This window comes from Pteropus vampyrus, unplaced genomic scaffold, assembly GCF_000151845.1.
Source record: "Pteropus vampyrus isolate Shadow unplaced genomic scaffold, Pvam_2.0 Scaffold156, whole genome shotgun sequence".
Taxonomy (NCBI): domain Eukaryota; kingdom Metazoa; phylum Chordata; class Mammalia; order Chiroptera; family Pteropodidae; genus Pteropus; species Pteropus vampyrus.
Window position 1 is genome coordinate 1,475,926 of NW_011888937.1, and position 21,336 is coordinate 1,497,261.

The 21,336-nt window shown below is 35.9% G+C and overlaps 1 protein-coding gene across 2 annotated transcripts in view; it reads right to left on the bottom strand.

Moving 5' to 3' along the window:
• KCMF1 (potassium channel modulatory factor 1) overlaps positions 1–21,336 on the bottom strand; it is a 62,088-nt gene that overhangs the window by 26,299 nt on the left and 14,453 nt on the right. The window contains exon 1 of one of the 2 annotated variants that reach the window (XM_011369852.2): positions 15,086–15,149. The exons of the other annotated variant lie outside the window; for it this stretch is intronic. Coding sequence (XP_011368154.2) covers positions 15,086–15,134 — 49 coding nt within the window. The 5' untranslated portion in view covers positions 15,135–15,149. Of the gene's footprint in view, positions 1–15,085; positions 15,150–21,336 lie in introns of those variants that run through there. 2 annotated transcript variants of the gene reach the window in all.

The following is a 21,336-nucleotide window of genomic DNA, read 5'->3' on the forward strand; positions in this document are numbered from 1 at the left end:
GGGGAGGAGTTAAAAAAAGTCCTGAAGAAAATTAGTAAAAATGTATTCAAAGACATTAAAGGACTTTAAAAATAAAACTACCAGGTTCACAAACTAGAAAGTTCAATATAATGTCAATTCTTCCCAAATTGATCTGGGGATTCAATACAATTCTAATTAAAATCACAAAATAATTTTTTTGTGGCAGATAATAAGCTGACTCAAATTTTTATGCAAGTTGCAAAGGGCCAAGAAAGGCCAACGTATTCCTGAAGAAAAACAGGATGGAGGGATCTGCTTAACATATCAAGAGTTATTATAAAGCTACAGTAATTAAAATTGAATGGTACTGGCATTGAGATAGAAACACTGACCTATGGAACAGGAGAGAGCCCAAAAACAAGCAGACATGTTGAAAATCTGTTATATGATAGCAAGGTCACTAGAGACCAGTGGGGGAAAGGAGAGAATAGACAATAAATGATACAGGACAGGTGATTAACTATATATATGAAAAATAAAGTTGGATCTCTTCTATAGAATCCCACACACAAAAATCAATTCCAGATGGTTTAAAGACAAATGCCCAAGGAAAACAACAAAAATCTCTAAAAGACCATATAGAGAAATATTTTTATGAGCACAGAAGAGGAAACAATTTAACACAGACACACACATGCACACGGTCTAAACCATTAAGAGATAAATTCAACCAAGTTAAATTAAGACTTTTCCTCACACACTTCTGGAGGGATGGCAAATTGGTACGACTACAATGGAAAACAGCATAGAGATTTCTCGAAAAACTAAGAATTGAACTACCACCTGATCTAGCAATCTCTCTACTGGGTATTTACCCCCCAAAACTTGAAAACATTTATCCCAAAAGATATATGCATACTAATGTTCATAGCAGCATTATTCACGGTGGCCAGAACATGGAAACAACCAAAGTGTCCTACGGCAGATGACTGGATAAAGATGTGATACATATATACAATGGAATGTTACTCAGCCATAAGAGATGAAATACTGCCATTTGCAACACCATAGATGGTTCTTGAGATAATCATTCTAAGTGAAATAAGTCAGACAAAAAGTTGAAAACCACATATCACTTATATGAGGGATATAATCTTAAAAGCAACAAACAAGACAAACAGACTCATGGACATGGACAATAAATAGACTAGTGATTACCAGAGGGTAGATGGGGAAAAGGGGGTAGTAGATGGGGTAAAAGGAGTCAAATATGTGGTGACAGAAAGAAATCTAACTATAGGCAGTGAACATATAATACAATATATATGAGACATATTGTAGAATTGTAACTTGAAACTTACTGGATTTTGTTGATCAATGTCACCCCAATAATTTTTAACAATAATAAAATACTTTTCTTCACCTTTTAATACCCTAGAGTGATGGAAAAGACAAGGCTCAGTAACTGCTGATATGTGTAACATACACGACAGAAAAAAGTTTGGTATTCCAAATGCATTAAGAACTCTCACACATCAATATGTGAGAAAATGATCAACATCCAATAAAAAATGGGCAAAGACTTCAATGGGCACTACAAAGAACACAAATGATTGATAAATACATAAATAGATGCTCAATCTCATAAGTCATCAAAGAAGTGCAAATAAAACTATGATAAGCTATCCTTACTATACCAATTTTGGCAAAAACCTAAGAAGTCTGATGATATCAAGTGCTAGTGAAGATAAAGAGCAACAGAAACACTTCTATTCGGCTGGTGGGAGCACACATTAGTACAACCACTTTGAAAATTTTATTCACATTATAGACAAGTTAAACATAAGCAATTCTTGACTCTGCAATTTCACTCTTAAATATATTCTCTGGGGAATCTCCTGTCCATGTGCACCAGAGGAATGCAGAAGAATGTTCACAGCAATTTTTGCAACTAAAAAAAAGGGGGGCTGTTTACAGGCCTTTTGAGTTGTTCTAGTGCATTATAGAATGAATTAAAACTCAAGTCAGCCACAGGTGAGGATGTCAGAGAATCTCATGTAAAAGTCTCAAAGGCTACATAAGCACAAACTTCAAAAACATCTAGTTTAGGAAATCAAATAAGCAGTAAAACTAGAAAAGAAAAATAGAGAACAATAAAATTTTGGTCATTGGTTCCCTCGGGAAGGTATGAAGCCTTCAGGGATCTTGAAAGGTAAAGTTTTTTTAGATCTGTCAGAGGGGATCTGTAGAACCATATTCTTCTTTTCCCTTGTATTTATTTGATAAATGTTCTCACATAGCCATTAAATTTTTTAAACTCCTCTCCCTCCAATCAAACAAAACAAAACAACCAAACCTGGGGTTGTTTATAATGACCCTTGGGCTGTTAGTTCAAGGTGGAAAACTAGCACAGTTTTGGCAGACTGCAGATTCTCAATAAATGCTTGCTGAAAGAATACATTAAAAAACAAAACACATGGATTCCTATTATTACATATCCTTAACAGTAAGCTATTATCACTTATTGTCCTCTGCTCAATTTCTTCACCTATTGAGTATGCTTTGAGAATCAAATGAGAAAAAAAGATGAAAGTCTTAAATTTTAAGGTACTATTATTTCATTCAGATGTAGTAAAACCGTGTCATCACATTTTCTGGTATGTAATTTGATACCAATTATAGTATAAATAACCTTGTAAATCAGTCCTCAAAATATCCTTCAAGATTGTTGAGATTTCCAAAGTTGTACTGAGATCCCACCAAGTCACACTGAGAGCCAAGTGATGGCATCAAGCCTGCAGTTTTTCAGCAAATTCAAAAACTATTATTGAGTGCCTACTGTGTTTGAGGTCAGGAGTCCCCCAACTCCCAGGCCGTGGACTGGTACCGGTCCGTGGCCTATTAGGAACGAGGCCACAGAGCAGGAGGTGAGCGGCGGGCTATCAGTGAAACTTCATTGGTATTTGCAGCCACTCCCCAGCGCTACATCACTGCCTCAGTACCACCTCAGTTCCGCCTCAGATCATCAGGCATTCGATTTTCATAGGAGCACTGGTCCCTGGTGCCAAAAAGGTTGGGGACCACTGTTCTAGGTAATATGGATACAGGAAAGAATAAAATAGAAAAAACTGTGCACCCCCATAAAGCTAACATCTTAGTGAGTGAAGACAGGCATAAAAACAAAGTTTTTAAAAGCAAGTTAGAAGATAAGTGCTATGGAGAAAAAAAAAGCAGAAAAGGATAAACAGTATGGACAAAGAAAGCTTCACTGAATAGATATGTGAGCAAAAAAAAAAAAAAGGAATAACTCAAAATCTGCTTATACAAAATAACTTCTAAGCATAACAGTGCTCTAAGCATAACACTGAAAATATTAAAAAGGTATAAATATCTATTTAGATTCACAAATAAAAATTTAATGTAACTGGGTACAGTAACTGTGCCAAATAAATGTAGGTTGAACTGCACTTTAAAAAGGTGCTTGAAAAAAAGAAAAAAAATAACAAACAAACAAATAAATAAATAAATAAAAAGGTGCCTGAAAGGTGAACCCAGCTTTGAACACTAACCCTTGGTGTGTCCTATCTGACGTTACTAGGCCTGACTTTTCTTTCTATGGTGGAGATGCCTACTGATAAGTATAAATGAACAAAGATTAAGGTTACTTTGGATGGTGATATTGCCAAACATTCCTTTCTTTTTTAGTAGGAAGATGCTGATATTTGTGCCTTGCCTGTTCTATCCTTATTTAATTCAAAGCTATCTAAATCTAAATGAGCAGGGCTCCCCTAAGTGGTGAGGGTAAGGGATAGCGTGAGGCTGTACCTACAACCTGGCCAGAGTTCAGTAAGAAATCGTTCAACACCTCAGAACATCATAGGAGCACCCGTCCCTGGTGCCTAAAAGGTAGGGGACCACTACTATAGAGATTTTTTGTATTTGATTAGCTTACTATGAATAAGTCAGAGAAGTAAAAATGTTTTATAACCATACAGTTTTCCATACAGCCTTCTATCCCTTCTCATTGTAATAGCTCTGCCCTTTAACATTTGTAATTTGTCATCATAAGTTTCATAAGCCTAAGTCAACATCTAATTTTATAGAGGACTCCATACTACCTCAGACTTGAAATTAGCTCTAAGTCTCTAAATCAAAGCACAGAACCATGCATAGACCTTGCCAATTTCTCAACAGCAACCCACTTTCCTCATCTCCACTCAGAATTATTAAATCTTATTTAGCTTTGAAAAGGACCCAGATTTCTTACTCAAAACAGATTCCCTTCTATCTGTCAGAACTCATTTTAGAACACAGACTAATAAAATTTCCTCCCTACGTAATCTAGTTCCTATTACAGAAAATAAGGGAGCTTTCTACTGCATAGTCCCTTGGTTAACAATAGTGGTTCTTTCTGGTATCAGGAGGCTCAGGAAAATCTTAAACAGAACATATATGTGGCATATGAAAAATGATCAATTCCCTGATAAGAAAAAAGAGTTACTTTTGATGAGACAACAATAACTGCAAAAACTGAGCTAACTAAATAACATACAACCTGTCTTTGAATAATCTAGCTTTAGCCATACTGTGTCATAAATAAATTCAGACAATCACTAGTTTGTAAAATGGTAATTAGCATAAGCTACATCATAAAGTTATGGTGGGATATTTATAATCCCCTATCTGATCAAGTTTACCTAACAATATAACCAAAAAAGTGAGAAAACATATTTTAAACTCAATTTTGGCACTAGCACAAATGAAACTTAAATGCAAAGAACTGTGTATATCTGACAACTCCTGCCTGTAAAAGGTATATCTGAACATGTTCATATTCTCAACATTTACCTTTGTATTTAGTAGTTCTGTAAAATACATAAAAGCTATGATCTAAAAATCAAATAAAAGACTGCCCCCTAGTGGTTACAGATGTTTAAAAGCCACTGAAATGTTAAAAGTTTTTTTTCTTAATTTTTAAAAATGAAACAAACAAAAAACCCTGAAGGTTTTTCTCTTTCAAAAGCTTTAAGTAAATAAACCTCTTTGTTTCATTTTAAATGCTATAACTAAATAGAGAGTCGGGAAAGTCAATAAACGGCAAGCTATCTGTAAAGAAAGAGAAAAAGGGTAAACAGGAAATCGACACCACCTGGAATTTGAAGGCCTGACATTATACATTTGCCAGTGACAAATTATTTTTACTTCTAGATGCCATGTAATTTGGGGAGAAAGCTCTCTTTTTACTTCTTGAATAAGTGTGACTTTAAAAAAAAAGCACGTTTGTGTACTATGTGCTATATAATAATTTTAGCTGAGAACTGCACAGAGAACTATGTCACTAAAATAACTTTACGCTAATAAGGCACAATTCTCAAAAGGGGACTCTTTGTATTTAGATGGTTAAAAAAATCAGGCAACCCTTTGAAGAGGTTCCTAGATGAATACAAAAGCAATTAAAGAAATAAACTACTGTAACTCAGTGAAAAGCAGAAGTAGCCAAAATTAAAGATGGTGGTCCAAAGATATTTCTAGAAGCAAAATTGCTGAAGGAAGGAATCTAAGACAAATTTTACAATGTTTCACAAGCTGGGAGCCTAGATTAAGAGTAGAAAGCTTTTCCCCCTTCTATTAAAGACTAGAATTACAAAGTCATGCCTTCTAAAGGTAAAGTAACTCAAGGAATTTTTTTTTTAAAGAGCCTTGTTTTTAGAATTAGGAACAGAAGATATATGTGTACATACATGTATACACACATATTAAGTAGACATGTAACTTTATACATAGCTTATTTTAAAAAATTTATGCCATGTGGTTAAAGGAGAGACTGGAGAGGAGAGATGATTGCGTAGAGAGACCCATACAAATATACTATTCAAGAAAAGACCTATAAAGAAATCCCAGGGGCAGAGAAAGAGAAATGAGAAGGAGGTATACAGTTAGGGGAGGACAAGATTCAGAAGAAAGAGAACTGGGTGGCTGACATGAATGAACATCAGAGTAGGTGAAAACATGGAGATGCTTGGTAAGTATGTTTTGTAGTATGTGTACTCTTCACACTTAGACTTGCTTGAAACTTTGATACATTTACCTGGCAATTTAAAACAACTATTTCTGTACTGGGCCTCAGCTTTTTTACTAACTTTATTGTTTTCAGGTGGAATTCTTCCAGTTCTGTGATATGTAAAAATAAGGAGCATCCGTCTATCCTTTCATTACTTATTAAGTACCTATATCTACCATGTGCCAAGATAAAGTTGTGAACAAAAGCAATGAATGAAAATTCTTGCTACATACAGCTAATACTCTAGCTGTATTTATAGCAACTTCCACCATTATTTATTGTGTTCCAGGCAATTTACACACACTACTTCATTAATCTTCACAATAAAGTCATGAGGCAGTTTGAAAGTGTGATAACATTTTTCTTGGCTATGGACAATTCAAAGTCAGTTCAAAATTGTCCCAAAAAGTGGATAGAAAAGCAGGGGTTGGACACTATATTTAAGGAGTTCTTTATGCATTTTGGAACAAATGATTGGTTTGCTTCGTTTTAAAGAACTGGTCTGTGCTCTTATTTCAGAGAAATGCACCTCTGGCCTGCAAACAGAAACCTATCTTAGTAAAAACAGACTAGCTTGTGAATGAGCTTAAGAACAGCCTTTCAGAACCTTTTATCTGGAAATAAAGAAGCTTCTCTATATCAGACATAATCAGAGCTGATTTCTGACTCACAGATAAAATGAAGAAAGAGAAGGTGTGTAAGGTGTGCCTGGGACAAAGTAGGAATTCAATAAGTATCTGCTGAATGAGTAAAATGAATGAAAAAAGGGATTAATGTGTGTCTATAACAGACTTCTTAATGTAAGAATGACTGAATGATGAAAGTGGGAGGTGGGGGAGGACTAACAACAGGTACTTGTTTCCTATAGAAGAAAAGAAAATTAAGTAAGAAAAACGCTGCACCAAATACTTCTACATATCAGCTACAATTCAGCAACATCAGCTCAAGAGAGCTTGGTTGCCAGTTGTGCCAAACGATGAGGCTGTTGGTGGGAAACAGGTTTTTGTCTGCCAGTTTTGTGTTAACAATTTAATATGTAAAAACATAAAAACCTCACCAATATTTCATATATATGTGCAACTGAGTTTAGTTGCTGTAAACAATGTACACTGCACAGAAACTACTGTTCTGTTTTGAAGACCCTCCAGGCAGGTCCATTGAGCAAGGCAGAGAGCTCCAGCTCTCCAAAGACAAATATCCTGAGAGAAGGTGGTAATTTTTATGAAACTATCTAGTGAATATATGAGCATTTTGCAGAGGCTTGCAAAGGAGAGTACTAGTTTAAAAAAAAAATGCATTAAATGTCAAATTTGTAGCAGCTGGACTGAAAAATTAAAACACTTAAAAAGGTATAACATAAGACAATCTCCCTCAGTTCATCTCTACCCAGCAATGTTCCCTCAATAACCAATTAGTGTTTAACTAACCTAGATACCCAAGGCAACTGCTAAGCGCTTGGTCACTTAACTGTTGTTCTGTTACAAATGAATAAACTGAGACACATAGGCACTAGGTAACTTGCTCCAAGGTACACAGCCATTAAGTAGCAAACCAGTCATTAAGATGAGGGATTACCTACTGAAGCATGTTTTTTGATAAGGGTAATTTTTTTCCCCCAGAAATGTATGTCCTTAGAACTTTTTATTTACCATGGCACAGAGATATACATTTTTGTTATTCCTTCATCTTTGTTTTTTCTTCAACTCTTTATTTTCTAAGGGACCCTAATTTTACTGATCACATAACTTTTCTACAATGAAATTCTGAGGCTGAAATTACTTATAGATATTTATTTCCAGGAGTTGATAATCAAACATGGCTCTACCTAAAGTCACTATTTTGTAAGTTCTTACTCTAGTGTAGTGTTTTCTCAGCTTCTTAAACATCCATGCCCTATACTGGCAAATGTTTAAATACATTACATCTCCTTTACTTAAAAATTTAATAAGCATGAAATATACATGGCCTCACTCCTTCAAATCACAGCAGATCAACAATCAATATGACTCACATATATAATTTTTTTTTTTTAATTTTTGGTCTTTTCAAACTTGAGGAAGTTTGGCATACATACATCTCCAAACATGGGACTCAACAACCTATGACACGTGACATAATCACACAATGAAATACTAGAACATTACGCTCTGATAATCTACTAGACTTACACACATTAATATGTCTAAGTCTCCATAAAAAAAACAAATTATAAAAAGATATATACTATATAGAAACATATAAATTTAAAAATACACAACTCAATTCTCTTGAATTGTTTACAAACATATATATATGTGGGAAGTATATTGAAATGTGGATGAGAAGGTTATACACCAACTACAAGAAATGATGACCTCTGGGAGGTAGGGAGAAAGGGAAGGAACCAGAAGAGAATCAAACAAGAAAGGGTATAAAGTGGAACTCACCTGTAATAAAGCCTTATTTCTTTCTATGTTTAAATGTTTCATTAAAAAAAAAAAAAGGGATAGTTCCATAGTGTAGTGGTTAACACGTCTGCTTTACACGCAGAAGGTCCTGGGTTCACGCCCCATCTGGAGCCACGGACCATACATACTCCGGGTGCACCAGGACCCGGGTGTGTGCCGTGAGCGCGTGGTGGAGGAGACGCCCCGCCTTTAGAGATCCAGTTCTTAAAGGGAGATAGCAACATCCATAGGTCAGGGGTGGAAGTGCGGGGGCGGGGGATTAAAAAGGGGGAAAAAATAATAATAAAAATAAAAAACACCCAAGATGGACAAACTCCTCATCCCATCTCAACCTGTAAAATAACTTGTAGCATGGAAGATGACTTTGAGAGACAGAATGAGTGGTTTCTGAGTTATAAATGGGTAAAAGAGTGAAATTATGGACTAAAACTACTTTTGGGAGCCCCAGCATTGGATTCTATATCTATATGCTATATCTGATAAACTATAAAGTAGTCACTGAGTTTCAAGCTAAGTGTTCACAGAATGACTTCTCCCATGCACAGTGTATGATCTGGACGTGCTAGACAACTCATAGGCAATGTGAAGACCATACTACAGATGTAAGAGAGAAAAATGTCATTTCGAAAAACTAAAGGGTGAAATACACTTGGTATTTTCCCCACCTGGAACTGCCGGGCCTATGGTTCAAACACTTTTAAACTGACTTCTGCAACTGTGTGAGGGAAAGGGGAAAGAATGTGGAAATCCTTAATGCACCACAAGATGAACAGATAGGGAACAGAAAAAAATCTCTTTAATGATATTTGTTTAAGGTATCTGAGTTAGAAATGTCTGCCTTTGTTATTTGTGACAAATTCCCAGTCAAATAAGGCACATGACAGCTCCATTACCGTGTAAAAGATTTGTCCCAGATCAGTAATAGTAAGTAGGAGATAATTTCGAATTAGCTTAACATTACTTCATCAACACATTGAGAACCTGTAGTACCTAGTTAATGCTTAAAGTTTAACAAGGAATGAAGGTAGTAAATAAGCAATTAAAATACAGCATGAAGAGTGAGGGACAGAGAAATATGGAAACACATGTAACATAGAGTAGTGGTTGGGAGGGTACAACAGAACCCCATAATTAGCCTCACCCAGACACAACTGTATACCAAGCAGTCCCTGAGGTACCTCTCTTCAAAACACTGAAATACAACCGCAGGTCTCTTTGTTCCATGTTCCCTACACATAGAGCAGTTATTCTTTAATCCACTCTCAGCCACTATACAGTTTAAGAAAGAATTAAGTTGCTTTCCCTCTTTTCTAGGCTAATCAATAAAATCTAACAGATCTTTAAAAATCCTACCTTCAATGGTTACATTATTTTATGTCTGCTCCAGCTCTTTTGCTAATTTTAAACTAAGGATACCCACAGCAGACATAAAACTCTGGAGAGAACTAAGAATAATTAATAACATACAGAGAATGCACTATCACCAGAAAAGTTATGTCTGGTTTAGGAAGCATACTAGCCTAATTTTAGATGTTAAGTTTGAGGGGATAGTAACACATGCAAGTTGAAAGGTACTGTAAATGGTTAGGCTGATCTTTGGGAGATTTCCTTTGAGAGAGAACATGTCTTTCTACCAGAGTAATTGTATGGGACAAAAAGAAGAAAAAAACTAAGCATAAAGATAAAATGAGGAAAACTGGCAGTGCTTATACAGTCTGAACTAAATCTCTAGGAAATCAAATTAACTGGTATTTGAATATAAGTATCCAAAACTAAAAAAACAAAATACTGGCTTTAATATAAATATTATTCATATTTCTTCTTCCCTCCATTTATGAACATTTCCAGCCATGGCTGTAAGCATTATGTCCCTAGTAAGTTAAGGCACCATCCAGAAAATGCATCTGGGTTGACAATACATCAATAATGACTTTGAAATCCAACACTCAAAAGAACAGATCACCCACTTAAAGAATTTGGCAATAACTCCAGCCTAGAAAATTCAAGAGCAAACTTTAAGAGCATGTAAACAAATTTATCAGCAAAGATTAAAATCTTGCCTGACTGTAAAGAGACTGGTTAATTGGTCTTTGCTATCTTCAAGGGAGAAAAAAAGAAAAGCATATAATAATTGATGTCACAGGCACATAAACATTCATTTCTCTTTCCTTTCCTCACATTTCAAGGACATCTGAAGTAAAGTAGGGTGCTGGTTATTACTATTGTTTCTCAGCTCCAAGTCTACCCTTCTAGTGTATTCTTTGCAATGCTGGTCTAGAAAGCAGTTCTCAATCAAGGGCCATTTTACCCATTGGGGGTCTGGCAATGTATGGAAACACTGAAAGCAGGGAGATACTGGCATTAAGTGGGTAGAGGCCAGGATTATTATTAAACATCCTACAAAGCACAGGACAGCCATCTGGCCCAAAATGTCAATGGTGCCAAGGTTGAGAAACCATGGTCTAGGCTTTGCAAACACAATTCACACTCCATTGTCAAGCTGGTTCTGGTTTACATTCTATCAATGGGAGGCCCTTAAAGGGAGAGAGAAAGTACCACTCCAGCAGCAGAGGGCTCCAGCACCAGCCTCTTCTGGCATTCTCACTTGCCAGCTACATCTCACTTAAAAGGCCAAGTACCAACTGGGAGTGGGGAAACACAACTCTGAACTTCTAAATCCTAGTAACTCCAACTTTTCCCCTTGTTGCAATTATGAAAATATCTATACTTGTACTGTCCAATGAAATAGCCACTAGCTGTTAAAATGCCATCAGCTGAGAGGGCCTAGAAGCAGTGATGCTCCAGCAGCAATGAGCCCACCAAGCACCAGATCTTTGTTTTCAAATGGCATCCTCCACTAAGAGGAACCTGAGCTCCCTGACTTATGGATGATTCCAGGGGTTGGGGCAGGGCAAGTACATGAGCCAGTTCTAGAATAAATGATCCAGACAAAACAATGGGACACAAAAGAAACCTTGGAGGGTTTTCCACTGGCCATATCTGGGACAATTTGATCAAAATAAATAATAAAAAGTAACGGATTAAAACCTATTGAATGTAAGAATCGAAGTGTCCATACTGACATAAATGAATAAACAAATAGACCAAGGAGAAGGAACGAGGACAAAAGTTTTCCTATGGTAGCTATATTAACTAGATTTTATACTCTACTCCTACTTCACCAGCACTGGAAATGCACTGTCCAATATGGTAGCCACCAGCCACATGTGACTATTTAAATGTAACTTATTAAATAAAATTTAAAATTCAGTTCACGATTAGCCACATTTCAAGTGCTTACATAGCTAGCGGCTATTGCACTGGACAGCAATGCACTAACAATGGCAATTGAGACTGAGCCATAATTTTGTGAAGATAAGGTCTAGAACAGATAGAAAGGTAATACCTAATTTTATTCTTTTCTCAAACTCTTAAAATTTGGTATTTGTGAACCTCGAAAAGGACCATATCTGCCAAGAAGGACTCCTCATGGTTAACTGAGCACAAATTCATAACCAGAGTCTAGCAGCCATAGCTGACAGAGGCCTCTCATACACACTGCATTTCAGGGAAAAGCTGCCAAATGAGCCTTCAGCCTCCTGCACTGTGTTCCAGCTCTCTTAGTCAACCCTTATAAAGGAGTTCCTGGTATCTTGTTTTTTGACTAAACTGTGCGGCTATAGCCTCATTTGCATTATAATAACCAATCAGAGCAGCTCCATTACAACCAATCAGAATTCAGGAAACTGTCCAATCAGGAGAGTGCTATTTGGATCAATGAGACCATGCAAATTTAGATTCCTCATTTGCATAAAAATGGACCAATCAGTAACCAGGATGGAATATCTCTCTATAAAATTTGGCCTTCCTTTGGTCTCAGTGGAACATACTTTTGGTTTCCACTAGAGGCTATTTCCCTGGTTTACGAACTGTTCTCTTGAAAAAAGAGACTGCTTTCTGCACCCCAGATTAGGGACTTTGTTTACATCAGATTGGTGGCAGTGAACTTTTGTTGACATATTGGAATTGAAAAATAGACACTTTCATAAGGACAGGAATAAGAGTAAACAATAGCAACAAAATTTTAGAACCTGGGAAGCAGATAAATGAGTGGTAACTGAGGAGATCGAAGACAGCTGAATCCTCGTATAAGAAGTTGGTGCTAAGTGACCAAATTACCTCCAAAAAGAGGAGGAGGGGAGAGGGAGAGAACAGAACATTAAAGAAAATTGGAACATCAATCTAGAAGTTCCAGTATATTGAAAATGGAGGAGGGGAGAAAATTATCAACAGAATAATTCAAGAACAGTTCCTAGAAAAGAAAATATGAATTGCCAGACCGAAAGAGCCCAGGGAGTACCCAACACAGTGGATATATATCAATCCCATTTCAGAAGAATGGGTATAAAGGAGATTTTTTTACTAGCTTCCAGAAGAGAGGGTAGGGCAAGGGAGGAGTAAAGGTCACATACAAAGATTAAGAGTTTGATGTTTTCAACTGAACACTGGACATTGGTGCTAATGTCATCAAAGTTCTGAGGGAAAGAATTTCCAAATTAAAATTCTACACTTTGGAAAGTTATCATTAAAGTATGAAGGTAATTTAACAATAGTTTCACATGTGCTAAGTTCTTCTAAAAAATTATTTTCCAGGCACCCTTTCTCCAGAAACTACTTAAGTATATGTTACCAGAAGAGAAGAGTAGAGAAATGGAGAGACAGAATCCAGGAAACAGGAGATCCAATACAAGAGAGAAGCAATGAAAATCACCAGGGAGATGATGAAGTGGGAATCCCAAGAATGACAGCTATGGAGTAGATGAAAGAAACTAGTCACTTTGGAGCAGTGACATTCAGGAGCCACATACGCTAAGTGGTCATCACCTAGATCCTGAGGCCACTGCACTGTTTATTTTACACTGTTTACTGAAGTGTAAAACCATTCAGAAAAGTACACAAATCATAAACACACAGCACGTGGTTTTCACAAAGTGAACACATCCTATGTAACCAACACCCAGATCAAGTAATGGAATATTACCAGAATAGTCTCCCTTATGCCCCTTCTAGTAACTATCCCAAGTTACTATACTGACATCTAACATCCTAGATTAATCTCCCACTTTGTTTATATATGTATAAACACACACACACACACACACACACACACACACACACACACACACGCAGCATTTGCAGTGCTTTTAGTCGTTTGTGCATATCTAAGTTGCCCGATGCGCACACTCCCTCCTGAGGTCAAATAAGTTACCAGTCCATCTTCTTGTTTCAGCTCTCATCCTGTAAACAAGTGTTCTTTTCATGGTCTACTTAGTGCCATGTTTTTCACCTTTCTGTACTGCTTCTAGGTGATTTCACTGTTTAAAATGGCCACTAAATGTAGCGCTTAAAATACTGTCTAGTGTTCCTAAGGACAAGGCTGTGATGTGTCTTACAGATAAAATGTGTTAGATAAGCTTTGTTTAAGCATAAGTTATAGTGCCATTGTTGGCTGAGTTCTATGTTCATTAATCAACAACATGTGTCAAATAAGGTGTTTCAGTTGAAACACACATAAAACAAGGTTATGTTTTGATCTGCTGATGAAAATATGATCAGAGACTTGCAAGAAGCAAACCCAAAATTTCCCCTAGAAGCAATGGTTCAGTATTTACTAAGTCAGTGTTCATAGCAACTTTATAGAACACAAAATATAAACTATCAAAAATAGCAAGAATCACATACACACACACGCGCACACACAAACACACACACAAACTATATAGTAGTATTATACTTTTTCTTTTTGACCTGAGGACAGAATGATGCCCGAGGAATTGGGCCCAGGCTCAGCTGCTCATCTGGATTTGGCTGGTCATGACCATGTGCTGATGAAGTTCCTGTTCTCCCCTCCTCCAGGAAACATTCAGCTGAGATCCCTCATTTTACCACCTAGTATTCCGCTCTGACTTGCTCCTCGGGATCGACCACAGTGAGCAGCTGTCCTCTGACCACGTCTCTGCTGGAAATCCACTCTGGTCCACACGATAGCCCAACCAAATCCTGTTGCTGTGGTGGCCTTGAATTTTCAAGGTTCACTTGTGACCTCACCCAATGGGCCTCTTGGAAACTCTCAGGAGCCTGAGGTAGACTTTGTTCAGCTGCTCCTGTCCTAGGAGCTTTCAGCCAATGGCGCACCGGCCCTCTCCTAACACAGCGAGGTGTGAGCTTGCTGCTGCGTGTTCATTAACAGTATGTTGCTTAGATGGGAACAGATATATTGGGGGTTAAACTACAGAGGAAGGAAAGAGGATGATCAAGACAAAGGTCCAGATAGTGGTATGGACATGTCTGTAAGATGGTCTATTTTTTAATATCAGTGATGGATACAGGGATCTTTATTACCTTTTTCCTAAATACATTTTGTACACTCTTCTGAATGCATGACATATTTCTCACACATACATAAACATTCCATTCTTGAAGGAAAGGATTACCTGACTGGCCATATATCTTAAAAATAGCAAATACTGTTTAGGTTTTTTTTGCTATAAACTTCTAAAAAAAAACTACCAAGTATTTGTAATACTTAGTATTACTTTGGTAACATTTTTATTACCTCTTAATGAATGAGGACTTTCTAAGCCATACAAGGAATCTGAAACCATAAATGGGGTAAGGGGGAGACACTGTAAATATGATAATAAATATAAAACTTTTAATATTGGCAAAAAGCAAACTCAAATGAAAACCAATAAGGAGACATATTTCCAACAAATATAACAATAGGTTCTTAAACATTAAGAAAAAGATAAACAGGAAAAAAATAGGAAATGATATATGAACAAGCATTTACTGAAGAGGAAGTATGTCATTCAAATACATCCTTGGTAATAAAAGAAGTAAGTCTAAAGTCCTCCAAGATTTTCAAAATCATTCCTAATTCAAGAAAGGCTCATGAAAAATATTAAAGTAGAAGATTCAAGCATGACAAGTAAAATGAAAGGTAAACCAACAATCCTGTGAATCACAGCTGGCTTCATTCTTGGTTAAGATGGACCCTCCTCACCTACGAGTCCTCCTTTAAAAATTTCAACTTCTCTCATTCTATAAATTCTAGCTTAGGTACCACCCTCAATTAACATATAAGGAGGACTGAATCTTGGCCTTCACCCAAACTAACAACATTTGTTAGCTTCTTCACAGTTACTTACTTGCTACATCTTTTCACTTGCCCACTTATCTTCCCGATTGTAAGGTCCTGTATTTGACCCTATTCTATACAATGTTTTTATTAGTGATTTAGAAAATGACAGAAAACATGCTTACAAGCTTTACATAAAAGAAATGGTTAAAATATTGGAAGACGGAACAGAAATTCAAAGAGGTGAATGGGTGTGCCAAAACAAGAATTTTTAAAGGGATTCACATAAAGTCTTGCCTTTGGATTAAATGTCAATTCATATGATAAAAAAATTCTGGATGAATTAACTAAGCAGAACTTCAGCTTCACTATCATCCCAAGATGGGATGCAGTTGCTAAAAAAGCCAGCAAATAAACAAAAAAAGCTTAGGATACGTTAACAGATGTGTGAGATACACAGCTATAATAGTTCTACAACATTTCACTCTTGTCAGACCACATGTGAAGAACTGCGTTCAGTTCTGGGTGTCTTGCTATAAAATGCGGGTGGGGGGAAGATACAATATATTGAAAGAATGGAAAAGAATCTAGAAAGTCCAATGGGCTTTTTAGCAGAAGAGCTGAGAGTGGGGCAATGCAGAGGGGCTGTGACAGCTTCAAACAGCTTCACAAATAAGTAGTACACTTGTTCTCTGTGCAGCTACTTAAGTCAAAACCAAGAGGCACTAAATGCAATGTGGTATCCTGCAAGAGAAAAGGGGTATTAGTGGGAAAACTGGCAAAATCGGAATAAGTCTGCAGTTTAGTGAGTAATAACATATCAAATGCTGGTTTCTTAGTTTTGACAAACGTGCTAAGGTAATAAATATGCTAATGTTAGGAGAAACTGGGTGAAGGCTATGTGGGAAGTTTCTATATAATCTTTGCAACTTTTCTGTAAATCTAAAATTACTACAAAATAAAAAGTTTATTTAAAAAAATAAACAAGGAGGCAGATGGTTCAACGAATGGCTTTCAAATAGTGTAGTGCGTGCTCTAATAAAACATGGGTTGTGTTTAGAGATTAGACAGACGGAAATGTGCCTTTGAAAGGATTTCTGCATATTTCATGGAACACTGTACCATCTCAACTGGAGGTCAAATGAGTTAGCAGAACCACTAATCTTGGATTCTCTAAATCGGAATGTAAAGAACAAAATTAAATGAAGCAGGATCCATCAACACTAGGGAAGTAATAATCTTATATATGCAATAATGTTACAAATGATTTTTCTACTAGTTTTGAGGACCTCAAAACCTTCTGTGGTTTTCAATCTATAGGTTATGACCCAGTGAAATTAGTAGCTCTCACTGGGAAGTACCATTCCCAGGGAATGAGTATTCTTTGGTCTTCACAATGATTGGAGCTCTACTGGCATTTAATGGGGAAAGATGCCAAAGATGCTAGGCATCTGGAAATGCAATAAACTATCCATGAGCCTATTTAAACAACAAAAAAACTGTCCAGCATCCCAACAAGATATTCCACATCTCCCACTAGACATTCAAGTAGGATCTAAAAAAAAATTTTTTTTAAATTTAAGCATATTACCAAACTCCATTTTCCCATTAACATAAACTACTTTTTTGCAGCTTTAGTAAACACTCTCCAGGTATGCCTGTATCCCTTGTTAAGAAAAGATTATAAGACTGTTTAGCATTTCAGAAAATCCTGATGATAAAGCTGTTTGTAGTAGCTGAATTTCCAGTACAGCGTATCTATACAGACTGCTTTTATAGCTGTAACCTTCAAATAAGAGAGACTCTTCTGAATAGATTTATTTCCAAACATTATTAAGTTAGTAGGAGCTTATGAAACAGAGGTTTCTTTCTAAATAACACTAAAAAATATTTTACATCAAGGTCATCCTATGTACATTTTTTTTTTTTTTTGGTCAAAATGATTAAAAATCTATGCTGTGAAAATTAAATGTTAAACTCACTTATACTGGGGTTGCTATTCTTCTTTTTTTGCTCTAATAATGTCCCCCAGTCTACCATGTGGCTGTCACTGTTTCTTTTTCTAATCCATCCTCTACTCCCCCACTGACTATCAGAGGATATGCTCTCCAGAGGGGTTAAGTACTTAGAGACCCAATGTAGGTTGCTGATAGTGGATTCCACCAGGTTTTCTGTGAGACTTCATCACTTCCTTTCTCATGCCAGGTCATTTTATAGGGAATTATTTTGATAGTACATTTATAAATAAGGTCAAATTCACTGATGAGTATGTGATACTACTTTTATTTCTCCATGTTGATAGTCTAATTTGTCTTATGTTATCCCTACATCAAGGAAAATCATTTCCCTCTGTTATGTTTTCCCTTTTATTTAATATATATATATTATTTCATATAATATACATATATTATTTTAACAAGTTTTATTCTGGTGTCTACGCAAATCTCACATCTTTCATTTACCTACACTTTTTATAGGGTATGTTTTCTGATCTCTTTTAAATTCAAACTTATTTACTGTAAGGTATAGGCACTCAACTATTTCACTGTAATATCTGAAGTAGCTGTATTAACTTTATTTCAGGGTAACCTGAAATATTTGTTACAAAAATAAATGAGGCACTGGGTCTGATAGGGTTGAGAAAGTGTATCTTAATCAGAATTTCTGGAAACTAAGCAGAATTAAAAATTACCAGACTACACTGCAAATAGTTAAGATACTGTTTCATGAGCAATTATGTGTGTATTTTCTGGGTGCTATAAAAATGTTATTTCTTGCTATAAGTCAAGATCAAATAAGTTTGCAAGCCACTGTTAAAGTGCTTCCCCAATAACTGAACAAACCAGTCATCAATAATTCTATATGGTCCATCACAGTCCCTGTTTGCTTTACAAAGGTCCCTCCTCTCCTGGTCTCTCAGTCTTACTCTGTGATCTATGTTCTCCCCTTCTCTCTAAAACAGATGCTTTCACCTTCCCCACTTTCCACATGTAAAACTTCAAGTCATTCCTTCAATTTCTTCATCTTTTCTATTTTAAAAGCAAGCAAGCAAACAAAAAGCTATGAACATGGCAAAAGGCCAAAAAAGTGGCCTTTTTTAGGCATGATGAAATCCAGAAGACATAGAGAAAAGGCAGAGATAAGTCTACAAAAAAAATGAAAATCTTTTGGAGGAGCCAAGACACCATGTACAAGGCAAATGTGACTGAGAAAAAAAGTACTACAATATAAAAAAGGTTAAGACCAGGAATAATCAGAAGAAACAAGCAATTTTATGAAGCAAAAAAGTGAGAGCAACATGAAATTTTAAATGAAAATGAAGTCATACACTTATCCTATGACCCAGCAATTTATTACTTCTAAGAGGACATTTTGAATATTTGGTTGTCACAATAGCTAGGTGTCACCCTGGCATCTGAGAGATGAATGACAGGGATTCTAGAAATCTGTGGTGATTGACAATGTTATACCATGAAGAACTGCGCCAACTTTCACATGACTTCCAAATGTCTCAACAGAAAAACCTGTTTATAATTATTTGAACTTAGAAGCTAACTCAATTTTATATATAGATATTAAGTATTTCTGCATGATTTTAACACAGACTGAAATCACCAGTAATAGAATTGTTTGGGTAAACTGTTTAGAACTTGACATCATGAGCTGGTCCAAAAAAACAGAGCGTTGATGACAACACTGTTTAAGGAATCTGAACTGTCAACACAACATGTCTGTCATGGATTTGCAACTGAACACATTCACAGTGATTCTGTATACAGGTACCAGTATCTAAGTTCTTCATTATTTCCTCTAATATAATTATGCCTGATCATATACATCTAAAGACATATTGTTTTATTAAACATTTCATTTTTGTTTCCTTTATATTAGAGCATTATAGTGATTTCTTTAAAACATGTAATTAAGAGTTTCTTTATAGAAAAATTTCAATAAATAAACTCAGGAAAAATGATTAACAGTTAGAAAATTAACATCTTGCAACCACTGTGAAACAACAGATCCAGTGACTGCCAGTGGAGGGACAGGCTGGCATTTGAACCCATTGAGACAATCAGACATTATGGGCCTTTCAATATGATATATAGTTAAGAGGTATTACAAAATAGTCTCACCAAAACAAACATCTGAATCAAGCCTCTAGAACTGAGTACCACTTAGAAATATGGGGAATGAAAGGATATGTTAAAATGACATCATAAAAGTGCAAGCCAATAAAAACAAAAACAAAAAATGCAAGCCAGAATTTGGGAAATACCATCAGAGAAATAATCCAGTTTCTTCAACAAATAAATTGCATTCTTAAAAAAAGGAGGGCTGTTATAAATTAATAGAAATCATAAAGGACATACCAACAAAATGTAATATGCGGACCTTTTTTAGATCTCGATTTTAACTAACATTAAGATGACATTTTTGAGACAATTAGGAAACTGAACATGAACTGGATATTACATAATATTAAAGAATTAATGTTAATTTTGTGAGGTATGATAATATTGTGGCTTCCCACACACAGTGCACTCCTATCGGCTAGAGATAAATACTGAAATATCTGTGGGTAAAATGATATGCAGGTCTGGGATTTGCTATAAAATATTCAAACCCCAAACAGGAAGGGGGCAAAAAATTGATATAAAAATGGCAAAATGTTCATGTGTTGAAACTTGGTAACAGAATGAGAATATTAATAACTATGTGTTTATCTCAGTCAATTAAAAAAAATCTTAGAACAGAAAAAAGAGCTACAGAATTATCTCCTTAGTCCTCTCTTTACTCTAGGTTACCATTAATTTATGAATCAACACTCTCTGAGCTACCCAATCAGTGATAAGTTCCTCTTACATAATCACCTAATATATTTATCCTGTCCACGAGGACATTTACAGTCTTTGATACCTCCTAAGGAAGGAAAGATACTATTTATGGTAACACTTTGATATATCAATTTAGAAGCCTAATCAAAAAAGTAAGTTTGGTATGCTTGGTTTTGGCATATTCTTGATGGATCCTAATCATGACTATCTTTCATGGGCCTTTTCCTTAGAAAAACTTTTCACTGTTCTCAAATTCTCCCTTGTGTTTTCCTGTCTTGGCCGCCTTTATTACACACTCATTTCTGCCCACTCCATTGGTCTGAGAAGTCTATTTGTTTCTACTCTATCCAGGCAAGTCCCTTCTCCACAAATCCCTTCTCTTCAGTGCCCCTGCCTTCATCTGAACACTTAGATTCATGGAATGTCAGAAAAGGAAGAGACTATTAATAGCTTTCAGTGTCCTATAATTTTAAGTATATAAGTATATTAGCATCTCGTGTATTTACCTCGAGGTCAAGGACCATATCTTACATAAGGAAATATACTTTGTACATTGTTAGCACTCAAATTAAATGCAAAGAATTTAGAAATGGTGAACAACTGTTTTCTATATCCAAGAAAAGAATGATAAAGATGGCTCAAACAGTGTTTACTATATGTCAGGCACTATTCTAAACATTTTATAAATAATAACCATCGAATACAACCACTCTGAGGTTACAAAACATTATGCCCATTTCATGAGATGATACACAGGGAGATAACTTACCAGAGGTAACAGTTATTAAGTGACCATGCTGAGGGTTTGAACCCTGGCAGTCTGGCTCAAAAGCCCCATTTAGAAATTTACTATTCGGCATCTAAGAAAAAACTTTAGTAAATAGAAAAATT